Consider the following 12,337-nt stretch of genomic DNA (forward strand, 5'->3'; position numbering starts at 1 on the left):
CACGGGGGTCCCCGGGCTTGGGCAGTCTCGGGCAATCGCAGAGATAAAGAGGAAAATGGCACTTTAAATGTATATTGGCGAGCCACGCACTCGCATTATGCAGCAAGAAACATATTGCACCTTTTGAAAGTATTTTGCTTTGGGGTATAATCTTCTCAGATCTTTATCTCCGCCAGTTACTGTATAGTTTAAAAAAAAATACTCTGAAAGTGCATCTTGTTTGTTGGGCTTGGATTTCATCTTTGAGGATTTGTTCTGACTGCTAGATCTCTAAAGAAAAAAGGGAAGGAGAAAAAGCTTCCTCGTTGTCTAAAAATGTAGGTCATCGCTTGTTTAGGAAAGTTTGTAGAGTTATGTGTCCATTGATCTGGCGATAAGTTTTGAATGCTTTCTTTAACTGATCGTGTTGATATAATCGTGGGTTGGACTTGATGAATGAGTTCAGTTGTCCCCCATCTGACAAGCTTTAGCAGCTTCATGCATTTTAATCAGCCCAATGATTCATGTATTTTCCACCTTTTTTCTGTGTGTGGGATCCGTTCTTAAAAAAAAAAAAAAGAAAATGGTCACAACTGGATTAATTGCCCTCTACATTAATCTTAAAACTTTTGCAAGGACCTTGTGGTGTGTAGTGAGGAAGTGGGGATGTCACTTTGTCACTTACTGTGTTTATGGTCCAGAAATTCAGAGAGATCAGTCGGAAGAAACCCTCTGTAACATCATTGCTGTAGAATTCGTGAATCCTGCCACTTCATTAGAATACAATGTCGTTTTCTTGCTAGTCAGCACTTCAGTGTGTAGTCTTCTTGTTACTGTGCTTGCAGAATGCCTCATCTCCAAGGCGTTTATTTACTCATTTCACTAGATGGCTTCTCTGATTTTCAACAGTTGCAGAATCCTTGTAAAATCCCTAGCAGATTTAGGGAATCCTACTAGAAAGTGCCGTGAATCCAGATTTCATTGTAACTACTTTGCCCGTACTTTTTAAAAGGGACTGTATATTGAATTGCAGAAAAACAGGTACAGTTGTGTTGCACTTTGCAAACTACTGGTTCGGGAAAGTGTTGATCAATAAGGATGAAGAAATTCTAGCAGTGGTTGGACTAACTTGTGCTTGAGGAGGTTTAAATGCCAGGTAAAAGGCTACAATAGCTCCCTTTTACTCAAAAATATTTTGCGGTGCCACTTGTAAGAAGAAACAGCACTGAAAAAAATTCTCTGATCTCAGTCTTTAAAAAGTAACTAATTCTTTAAAGATTTTTAATATTTGCTCTGTATTGCAGAAGCTTACTAGTTTTTATACTTTTTAGAGAAAATGTAGCTGTGAGTAAGTAGGTGATGTGTATGTACACTCATCAGGAAAGTAATAGGTGTTCACATTCGGTGTAAGTGTATAGGGCACAAATGCAGATGTGCGTGTGTGCATAGATGTACAGATATATAGATATAAACCCCACAGAACATGTTCTCCCTTTGCTAAACTGGTGATAACAACAACGTTATCTAAGAAGTTGTGCTATATTAATAACTGTATTTGTACTAACCTTGCGTGAAAAGGCTGTTTAGATTATCTAAATATTGGAATAACACCATTCCTTCATTATGAACTAGTGTTTTTACTTTTCTCGTGTAAACTCTATAAAAAGACAAATAAGAAACTAAATCTGCATTTACATATTTTAATGAGAAAATATTATTTGGACGACTAGGTTCATAATTTAACGTAGACACTTTTTAACCTTTGTCTTAAAACACACATGCTGGGAACAAGAACACCAATATTTAAAATGACATGCTTATTCTGTACAGGAAAAAAAAGTTTAAAAGAAATGTCCTTACAGTTTCAATAGACACTAATGCTGTTTAGAGGGGGTGTTTTTTTTTTTTTCTCTTAACTTAAGCAGTTCACAACAGAACAACAGTTCAGTTTCCAGCAAACTACCTAAAACTAGAAAGGAGTATATCAAACAAAAGTGCATTTTACACATTTTATAATCATTCATATGCACAACCATTTACAGTTTCCCTAGCCCCCTCTCTCGTCTGCAAAGCTCCAGCAGAAATCAGGATGACCTCCACAGTTTGTACCTGCTATTGTATTACTTTTCCACGTTTTATCGATGACTTCAACAGCTTTTCTTTAAGCTGTGTCGGGTCGTGTGCTTGGTAACAGGTTTATTTTTATTATAATTATGGTTGTTGTTTGTTTTTTAAGCTATGAAGTAAATAGCTACAAAATTTTAAAAATAACAACAACAACCAAAAAAAAAACCGACAGCAAAGAAAACCTCAGCTCCCCCAAACCTTCGGGTTAACCAGAAGTTAACAGACAAGTCAACTCCTCCTTCTCTTTCACCTGAAAACTACAGTAAACATCCACGTTACAACAGGTACTGCAAAAGGGACCTCATCTGATTTACAGTACAGATGCAAGTTCAGTATTTACATTAGAACAGGCGCTTTGTAAACATGATAGGTGTGGCGTGAGGGGCCCGCCGCGGTTCCGTTGAATGGGCCCCGCTCCGCGCCGCCCCCGCCGCTCCCTCACCTGCTGCTGCTCCTGCCCCTGCTCCCTCTCCTTCTCCTGCCCCGTCGAAACCCTGCCCTTGGCGGCGCAACGGGACACGGACCCACACAAAGGACACCGAGCGCTTCCCGGCGTTTCCAAGATCCAAGCCTTTGCTGCTTGGAGGCTGGAAACGTCGCTGCTCTCATGCAGTGACACAGCAGCCATCCTTGTTTATGGTGCTAAAGATTGGTCCTGTATAAACCCCTGCTTTCCCCCAGACAAAAGAAGGGAAAGAGGCATCGCCGAGCCAGGCTTGCCTGGTCGCCGACAAATCGAAGATGCCTGAAGTACTTTTGGAAAACTAGCGATGCAAGTGGCAGCTCCTACCGGGCGGGATGGGGCGGGCCGGGCCGGTTCCTTTCGCCTCAGAAGAACGGAAAACAAAGTTCAGAACCAGGGGAGAAGCCGAGCCGCGACGGAGGGCTCGGCTGAAGGGGCGAAGCAGGAAGGGAGCTCACGCGAACGGCAAACCTCAGTTTCCCGCGGGGAGTTGTCTCTGCTTTCGAGGAAAAGAGTAGAGAGGAGAGGGAAAGGAGCGTTAGGAGGGAGAGAAGGGGAGGGAGGAGAGCTCCGAGGAAACTTTGGGAGAAAGGGGAAGGCAGCGTCCGTGCAGGCGGCCCGGGTCAGTGCACAGCCACGGAGTGCAGGGCGGGCGCCGGGCTGGTGAGAGTCTCGCTGGGGGTGGCCGGGCTGCTTTGGCTGGTGGCCGTCTGCGAGGACGTGGGGCTGAGGGAGGGCGGCGAGTTCGAGAGGATGGTGGGGATGGGCGCGGGCAGGGCGGGCAGGGCTGGCACCGCGGCAGGGGTAGGCTTGATGGGGACGGGGATGGCCGGCAAAGTCTGCCCCCCATGGCAGAGCGGTTTGATGGGCACGCCGTAGGCGCCGTACTCGCTGCTGGCCATGGAGATGGGGGTGGCGGTGTCGATCATGCCGGAGCTGTACATGTGGGGCCAGCCCGTGCCAATGGAGCTGCCCACCGTAGTCAATTGATTGGGGAGGGGGTAGGCGGCCGGCATGGGCTGCATCGTGGAAAAGGCGAGGCCCCCGGGCATCTTGTACTCTCTGGCGATGATGTTCTCGATGGCGAAGGGGTGCTTGAAGCTGGAGGGCTGGGACACGCCGAGGTTGTACGTGGACATCTGGGGCAGGTGGGTGCCGGTGGCCGCAAGGGCGCTGAGCCGCAGCTTCGCTTGCTGCTGCAGGTACTGCGCCGCGTCCGCCGGCTTGCTGGGGGCCAGGTGGTCCGACTTGACCACCTTGAAGCGCTTGCGGCGGCGCAGGAAGCTGCCGTTCTCGAACATGTCCCCGCAGCTGGGGTGCAGCGCCCAGAAGCTGCCCTTGCCCGGCTGGTCGGGGCGGCGCGGGATCTTGATGAAGCAGTCGTTGAAGGAGAGGTTGTGACGGAGGGAGTTCTGCCAGCGCTGTGTGTTCTCCCGGTAGTAGGGGAAGCGGTCCATGATGAACTTGTAGATCTCGCTCAGGGGCAGCATCTTCTCCGGGGAGCTCTGGATCGCCATGGCGGTCAGCGAGATGTAGGAGTAGGGAGGCTTCTGATCACTGTAAGTGTTTCTGCCCGGGCGAGGCATCTTCGCTAGGCGACCCGCGGAGATCTGCAGAAGGGCAGCGACAAGGGGAGGGGGGCGGGAGGGGGTAGAGGAGTGAGTCCGAGAGGATTTGCACGGACACCCAGTCGGGTCAGCCGGTGGCTCTGAGGCCGGGCTGGAGAAAGAAGGGCACAGGGAAGGGGCACGGTGGATCTCAGCCCTCGGAAGGGGGGACGGAGGGGGGGTGGGGGGGCGCGGATGAGGCCAGCAGAAAACAGCCCGGAGCCCTGTGCCGCCGCAGGGGGGAAAGAGATGTGCTTCTCCCAGCTCCGGCCTCCCTCAGTCTGGCCTTCCCCCAGGAGCCCGCGTCCGTAATGTTACTCTAGTGATCGCTCTGTCTTCTGGTCTCGGCGAGGAGAAGGGGACCCCGTCCCGTCCCCTCGACTCCCACCCAGCTCCATGCCAGCCCCTGCATATGCCCACCTTAAAGTTGCTGGAAGTTGACAGTCCGCATCCGGGACGCAGCTGGGAGTCCGGGCTCTTTCCCACCCCTCTCCTCCGGCGTGTCTCTCGCTCCTTCCGCGGCCACGCTGCTCCGGTTTAGTCCTGAGGAGGCAGCGGGCTGGTTTGGTTTTGGGAATCCTCTTGTACGGCCCTCCCTTCGCCTCCGCGGGCTGAATCAGCTTCTTTTACACCACGGGCAGCTGCACTGTGGCAGAGGCTTGTTTGCTTCTCTGCAGCGGCGATGAGCTAACTAGTTGCCTCCATGTCCTTCCTCTAACCATCTGATAGTTTTATGTGGTGACATGAGCAGAAAAGACCCCTGTAGAGGCGCTTCATTAATGTGCCACTTCTTTGCTATCATATGACAATCGCCTTGGGAGCAGGGGGAGGGGAGCAAGGAGGAGGGGGCTGGAGAGAAAGGCATAATCTGGTTTCATTTACACCTATTTACATGGACACCTTGGGCCAATGGGAATCATTTCCATTTGAAGACAAGGCGAGGGGTGAAAAGGCTCCGCCAGCGGAATTGCAGTGCGATGGTACCCGGTGGCTGGGGGTGGGGGGAAGGTATGCACTAACCTCTGTGGACTTTGCAGGAAGCTTAGTCTGCAATTCACACTTACAAATGGAGGTACTGAGCAGTGGGATGTTTGACATGGAAATTGCTTGGCTGTGGTATTCTGTTTGTTCTGCATTGTTATCTGATTTGTATTGTTGGCTAACTTAAGGCGAGCCTTTTCCCCTGTAACGAGGGACTTTCTCTTTGCCAAATCCGCTCTCCCCGAGGGAAGGCTCTTTCGAGGAGCGGTAAGATCGGGGCTCCTCGGTAGCCGCCCCGGGAAGTCAGTCCCCCCCCACCTCCCACCCCGCCCCAGCCCATGTAGGACCGCTGCTCTGGTTTCGCGGAGCTTTTGGTGTAAAGACGCGGGAGTTGCTCTCAATGCACCAGAGCCAAGGGGCTCCTGAGCGTGGCGTAGCCCCGGTGTGCTCGGTAATGAGCTGCCTCCACGCCGCTGCTCTGCTCGCCGGACCGGGGAGTAGCTGCTTGTGCTCCCTCCGGCCGGCCGGCCGGCCTCCAGGCTGGGGGTCCCGCAGGGCTGGTCTGGGCTAATGGGTCCGTGTCAGCGGTCACTCTGCTGAACATCGTCATCTTGACGCCTTCTGCGGGATTTGCATGATATGTCTCGGACTGTTCGCCTGCCTGTGTGCTTCTCGGCGCGCACTTGTGTGTGTGGGAGCAGGCAGGACGTGTAACACCCGAGTCGCGGCTCTTTCTGATGCACGGTGCTCCCTCCTCCCCGGGAGCCAAGGCCCGATCCTGGAACCGCAGCCCAGACGAGCAACTCACTGCCAGCCGTGTGTCCTGGGGGAAGGATCAGGCCCGGAAGGTCCCAGGCTTGCCCTGGCACAGGAGGGAAGTTTGCGTGATGTGTATTCCCGAGGCTGCGGTGCATCCTGTCACCCTAGAGCCAGAATTGAAGATTGTCTCGGGAGCTGCGAGCCCGGGGAGGAAGAGCCTTTGTGGTGAATACACATCAACTCCATTAACAATATTTTCGGAGTCGGTCAATAACTCACCAAAACGTAACTTAAACACGATGAATTTAGGAGATTAAACAATTTCATTAATATTGAAATGGCTGCTGAGGCTGAGCGCGCGCGCTTGAAATGCAAGCGCACGTTTTTCAATATTAACAGAAGTACTTGAAAAGAAGAATAATGTCACCTTCTTAATTCAGCAAAAATAGCCGGGTTGGGGGAGGGAGAGCAGCGGCGGCTCTGTGCAGCGCGGCTGCTGAAAGATGGGCTCTGCGAGAGCCTTGGAGTCTTCTCGGAGGGACCGTCCCCATGAAGCAGAGCTCCCTCAAAGCTGGCTGGAGCCTCAAAACGCGTTTCACACCGCGACCAGCGCCGACCTCGTGCGTGTTAAACCGTGCTCCCCTCGCACCAACCCGGCTGCCCTCGGTCCCATCTAATCCCTCTCTCTCGGGGCCGGATGTCGTTTATTGAATAAGAAGTAAATAATTGTGTTTCCAGGATTCCGAGAAGCCGACCGGTCCCGCGCTGCCGAGCTAACGAGCCCTTTAGAGGGAGAAGACCTGCCACATGCCACCCTGTGCCCCTTGCAGAGACGGGCCCGGGAGTGTTTGTGCTCTTCAGAGCCCGGGAGTTGCCTTGCTCAGTTAATCGGCTCCGAGGTGCTTCATCCAGCCGGGCAGGGCAGGAGGGCAGCCTCCAAAAAAATTTTTTTTTGGGAAGGGGAGGGTGTGGTGCGGTAAAAGATGATGAGACAATGGATATTTGCTAGAGGATAGGAAAGACAGTACTCTGAAATGAGGAGAGGTTCCTCCCAGCATCCCCTAACACCGGACAGAAGGTTTCTGGTTTTGTACTGAGAGCCCCCAAATATGTGGGTGTAAGGGACACTTCCCTCCCACACGCACCACACACCCAGTTCCCCCATCCCCAACTTCTAACACCCCCAGGTTCGGGTTTTGTCTCTCGGCCCGAGTTCACCCCTGGGATGCCTGTCTAAAAGACAGCTCAGAAAATCCACAACTGACAAATACTTTTCTTCCTCTTTTTGCCGGTACCTTTTTCTTTTCGAAGAAAGAACAAACCAAACCAAACCAAACCAACCGCTGAGGCAAAAAGGAACCCGCAAGCTGTAAAGTTAAAGCAAAGTCGACTTCCGTTGTCATTTGCTACTCCGAGTGCAAACGAGGTATGGCTGTAAGGCACCCGATGTTTTTTCCTTTTTTTTTTTTTTCTTTCCATTGCGAAGGAATGTGTGATTGGAGGGGTAGGGCAGGCGAACTCATCCCAGTAATTGATACCCAAAGTTTCACCTCGTGCTAAGCACGCAACAGATGATAGACTTGGGCAATATAGGATTTAAATGTAATTGTAGCATTTCTCTTTTACTTTGAAAGGCAACATTAGGGAGGAGGAGAAGGCGAAGTGAATCCAAATCCATTGTCTGGAAAACCAAAACAAATAGACGTTTTTCTGAAGTCTAATTCAAATAAGAAGCTCAGAGGAAGTGTTGGGAAAACTGTATAAAATACACATAAGTCAATTATATCAATGTGCAAACCCAATGGAAATCTATTTCATGCAAGAGCCATTCAGCCCTTGCATGGAGCCCATCATGGACCACCTTTCTGCATGGAAGGTTTGCAATAGCCCCCTTTCCCACAAGCAAGACCACACACGTTTACAGATTTGGTAATAATTTATGCTAATTTTCCTCCATAAATCCACAATTCGCCTCAGTGGCAAGCAGGGCTGTTGAGAGAGGAAAAGGAGACAGAAAAGTGACAAATACAATATTGATTTTGAATCCTTGTGGCTGCAAGCAGGTGTGTAGCTTTGCAGAGGGGAGGAGTGGGAGAGGGACTGTGGGGGGGAAGCCAAGAAGTTTTCCAAGGATAAAAAAATCCACTCTGTGTGAGAGAATACTCACTACCTTGTTAATATTTACAAACCAGTTGGGAGAAAAGAGAAAGGAGGGGGAAGCACCAGCTTCTTAGGGTTTCCTAGGCTGCAAAACACAATGCCAGGCTCTGAGCAAGCTTCCCCCGTTTTGGAAAGTCAACTGCAGGCTGTTGGTAGTCGCTGCGTTTCGGCTAAGCCTTGCCCTTTTTTTTTTTTTTTTTTTTTTCCTTTTTTTTTTAAATGGTTCTGCTTCTTCTGCTTCTCGGGGACTGAGAAGAAGGAAGCCAAGACACTTGGGGTCTCCTGCTTTTCTGTGTGTTTGAATTCCCGGTGCGGTTTCCCGAAGAGCTCCGGCCGCTCTGGGAACGGCGGGGCTTTGTCCCACCCCACATTCTTCACCAAATCTGCCACTTTGGCGTGAAACTACTTAGCGCCCTTTCAAAAGGATTTTGTTCCTTTCCCAATGAGCACTAAACAAACTCCCCCTGCCTGTCAAGGCCGAACTGAGAACTGTTCCCCAAACCTGTGTGCCTGATGGCTTGGGATGTGCAGCGCGCTTTGTGCCCGGGGGGGGCCGGGCCGGGCCGGGCCGGGCCGGGCTGGGCTGCTCCGCTCCGGACCCGGGGCTCCCGGCGCTCGGCCGCCCCTGCCCTGCCCTGCCCTGCCCTGCCCTGCCCTGCCCTGCCCTGCCACCATGGCCCGCTCGCTTCTCGTTGCTGTCACCCTCCTGAGAGCCGACTGCCCCTATGCGCTGTCCTCAGCTGCCCCGTCGGGCATTTCAAGCGCAGCCAGCCCGAGCCGCCGGGGCGCACCTGAGGACGGAGTGTCCCCCGAGCTTATCGCTGTCGGGCCTGGGCCCCGGGCAGCCGGGCAGCACTTTTCTAGCGCGCAGAGAGCTGGGACCACCCGAATTCCTAAACCCCGAGAGAAGGCTGTTGTTTTCGCTCATGGCTCTCGGGTCTGTCCCGGAGCACCTGGTTCCTGATCGGAGCCGGTTTCCCGGGAGAGCTCTTTTCCTTCTGCCGCCGGCGGTAAATCCACGCGCCGGTAAACGCAGCACCTCAGCCTCCCCTCCCTCCACGTGGCCAAGACCTCCCTAGGACGGCTCCGAGGAGTGCCAGGGGTACAGCGAGGGCTGGGCAGGCAGCGCTGCCCCCGCCGTGCCGCTCTCCGCGGCCCTCGCTGCCAGCACCTGCCCCCGCCCGGGCTGGGGGCCCGGCCCCCCGGCCGCGGGGCCGCGCAGGTGCGCGCCGGGGCCCGGGCTCAGGCAGCGCATCAGCCGTGACTGCCCAGCGTTTTGTTAAGCGCTGCGCCGTGCTGTTAGCGCGGGTTGCAGCTTGAGTCTCGACGTTACATCGCCCTGAGAGCCTGTCTTTGTGGTAAACTTCCCTTGCCTTCCCGGAGGTGCCGCAGTATTTATCTACACGTTTGGGATTTGTTGGTTTGTTTATTTATTTATTTGGAGAAGTATCAGGGGAGGCCTCGCAAACTTTTTTCTTTTTAATCTTCCCTTTTAAACAAATGTCGCATTTCAAGCTGCCCTCTCTTCTCCTTTTCACATTGTAGGAAATATTGAAAATGCCACCTTAGTATTGAAGGGATTAACTTGCTTTTCTCCCAGCCGCTAACTCTGGTGTAAAGGGAGCAGTAGATCAACTGTATAATGTGTGCACTGTTTGGTCATTTGTACAAGCAGAACAAAGGTTGAGCTAAGCCAAATTGCATTGCACTTGTGAACCGAGTCCCAATTTGAAGTATCTTTTACAGCAGGGGGAATGAGAACAATTTCGTGTATGTCTAAAAGGGAATAACAAAGCCACTTTCTAGAGCATCTCAAAGTGAAGTAGTGAGGCGTGACATTCCCAGGGTGAGGAGGGACAAAGGCAGGGTCAGGGGGATGAAAAAGGGAATCAAACAGCCACTTTCACATGTCTGCCCTCAACTGCTGCACCTCTCCATAATAGGAAACAACTGTTGTAAAAAGGGGGATTGCTCCCATTCATTCAAAATAGCAAATGATAGCTAAACAACATTGTCAAAACTGAATCAACTTCTGTGCAGTACCACCCAGAAAAAGGTATTGTGTTTTGGTTAATAGCTGGGTGGAGCAAACTTGATTTTCCTTTTTCTTTCTTTTCTTTCTTTTCTCTCTCTCTCTCTTTTTTTTTTTTTCAAGGACTCTTCTTTCCAGACCCATCCGTTTCATAAACTTTATTTTTTACCATGAGCCCTTCTTTACAAGACAGGCTTATCCCATTCACGCTTTCTCCTACAGTCTGCTCTTGTCTTGGTGTTCTGTGCAAAACCAGAAAGCAAGAAAAATTAGTCCAAGTCCCGTTCTCGCTGCAGTCAGAACGGCGGTTCAAAATCCGTAAGCAATGTAAATCTTTTCTTGAATCGCATGTGCGTGTCGCCCGGCAAAACCACCTTTAAATTACTAAGTTATTACTTAGCCAAACATTGTGAAATGGTTTTTATGACGATTGACGATGATTTTAAATTGCATACCCACAAGAATAATGGCGCGCACGTTACGGTTATTTCCCCTCTTTATAAGCAAAGGTAATAACCGCTTGCGGAATTCAGGCTCGGGCAAACTTTTTCCTGCATTGTGTGAAGTCTTTAACGAGCCGGGCTTTAATTAGGGTCAGAACTTTGAATGCTTGTGTTTTTCTCTCTGTTGGCGGGGGGCATGTTTGCAAACAGATCCGAAGTTGCCGCCGCGAAGCCGCAGCGCGGTGGGGGGGTGCGGTGTGACTGTGTGGGCGCCGGGGCTCCGCGCTTTCCCTTCCTGCCGCAGCGCCCCCCGCCCGGCCGCCACCCACCGAGCTGCCCAGGGCCAGGGAACACAATTCCCGAGCCGGGGCTCGCCGCCCCCGCGGCCCTGCCGGGCCCCGCTCCTGGCTGGGCCGGGCCGGGCCGGGCCGGGCCAGCACAGCACCGCCCGCCAGAGCCCCCCCCGGCGCTGGCACCTGCGTCCCACGGGGAAGCGCCAGCGCTTCCTCGGCCGCGCCGTGTGTCCGCCAACGCGGAGGGGCTGCTCGCCCCTCCCCGTGCTGCGGGCCGGGCTCCAGCGCCCACCCCGCGGCCAGGGAGACCCTCAAGGCCGGCTCGGGGCTGCGGGAGGCGGCTCGGCGGTGGAGAGCCCCGCTCGGGGCCCGTGCAGCGGGGGCGGGAGGGCAGGGCGGGACGGTGACAGGGCAGCCTGGCGGCTGCAGGCGAAGCGCTGATGGCGTTTCCCGAGTCCAGCGGCTTCCATCGCTTCCTTACATCTGTTGACATCCTCCTCCCGCCTCAGCTCCCGACCGCTATATGCTCACGACGCGAGCAAAGCTCCCGTCTTCCCATCAACCCTCAGCTCTGCAGCAAAAACCATATTAACCTTCTTTAATATTTCATTCCTGGAAGAGATTCTTTGGATCTAACTTTAGAAAAGATTTCCCCGCAGCGATTTCTTCCCATATATTTTTTCTCCGTATTTATTATCGAGAGATATGGTAGTCATACAGCGTTCAACCAGCTAAAGAGGATAGAATTCGAGAGATGATTTTTTTTCCCCTTTTGGCGAGCAAAGATTTTACATGGGAATAAAAGGCATTGGGAATGGCAAAGCTTTTTGAGCTCTGAGAGCGAGATGTCTGTGCTGTCATTCAGAGGAGAGCCCTTTCGTATTTCTTCTACTGCGAAGTATTTCTGTCCAAGTTCGCTCTCTTCTGAGCCGCGACCTGTAAAACCCTTGCTCTGTATTTTGAGTGACGGCAGTTTCAGTCGGCACGGCCGTTTCCTCATCAAGGTAGAATTACACTTGTGAGAAGCGCCGCCGGTAGCGGAAGGGACCCGGGGCCGGCGCTGAGCCCCGCGGACCTGTTGGCAGCCCCGCGTGGAGCTGCGCGGAGCCGGGCGGAGCTGCCTGGGTAAACTGCTTGTGTATTTCACATTATCATCCCGCTATCTGCAGGCAATGTAGATTTTCTAAAGATCTAATGAATAAACAACCAGCAAGTGCTGGCGGTGTAATTTACATTGTTAATGCCTACATGTGTATAATAAATATGCATTTGTATGTCTTCAAATAAACTCTTTTTAGTTTCTAACCTGTGGTGATTTTTTAAAAAGCTGTCTTTTCCAAGAAACCAATTTTCCTTTTCGTTTCCTGAGCTGATAGGGAAGGAAAAGACCTAGCAAAGCGCTTCACATCTGCCTTTCAGTGACAGCGGGGGATGCGCGGGGGATGCGCGGGCCCAGGCACTGCCCGCCCGCCGCAGCGCGTCCCCGGGCGCAC

General features: G+C 52.2%; 1 protein-coding gene and 1 long non-coding RNA gene across 3 annotated transcripts in view; one reads left to right on the plus strand and one right to left on the minus strand.

The window, feature by feature from the left end:
* The window catches only part of LOC136296876 (uncharacterized), a 139,738-nt gene extending 131,084 nt beyond the window's left edge, over nucleotides 1-8,654 (plus strand). The window contains exons 3-4 of one of the 2 annotated variants that reach the window (XR_010723022.1): nucleotides 7,228-7,342; nucleotides 8,330-8,654. This is a non-coding gene — a long non-coding RNA (uncharacterized lncRNA). The remainder of the gene's footprint in view (nucleotides 1-7,227; nucleotides 7,343-8,329) is intronic. The other variant, XR_010723021.1, reaches the window with a different exon arrangement.
* Nucleotides 3,193-4,155, minus strand: FOXB1 (forkhead box B1). The gene has a single exon (XM_066196571.1). It carries the CDS (start codon nucleotides 4,153-4,155, stop codon nucleotides 3,193-3,195), a length of 963 nt encoding a protein of 320 aa, XP_066052668.1.
* Nucleotides 8,655-12,337: the final 3,683 nt, after the last annotated feature.

The sequence above is a fragment of the Chamaea fasciata genome, unplaced genomic scaffold (assembly GCF_029207755.1).
Source record: "Chamaea fasciata isolate MVZ Bird 193981 ecotype frontalis unplaced genomic scaffold, bChaFas1.0.hap1 SCAF_14, whole genome shotgun sequence".
In the NCBI taxonomy this organism is placed as follows: Eukaryota; Metazoa; Chordata; class Aves; order Passeriformes; family Sylviidae; genus Chamaea; species Chamaea fasciata.

Excerpts from the sequence above, each read along its gene's own strand:
- FOXB1 (XM_066196571.1), bottom strand. The coding sequence starts at position 4,155 with ATGCCTCGCCCGGGCAGAAACACTTACAGTGATCAGAAGCCTCCCTAC.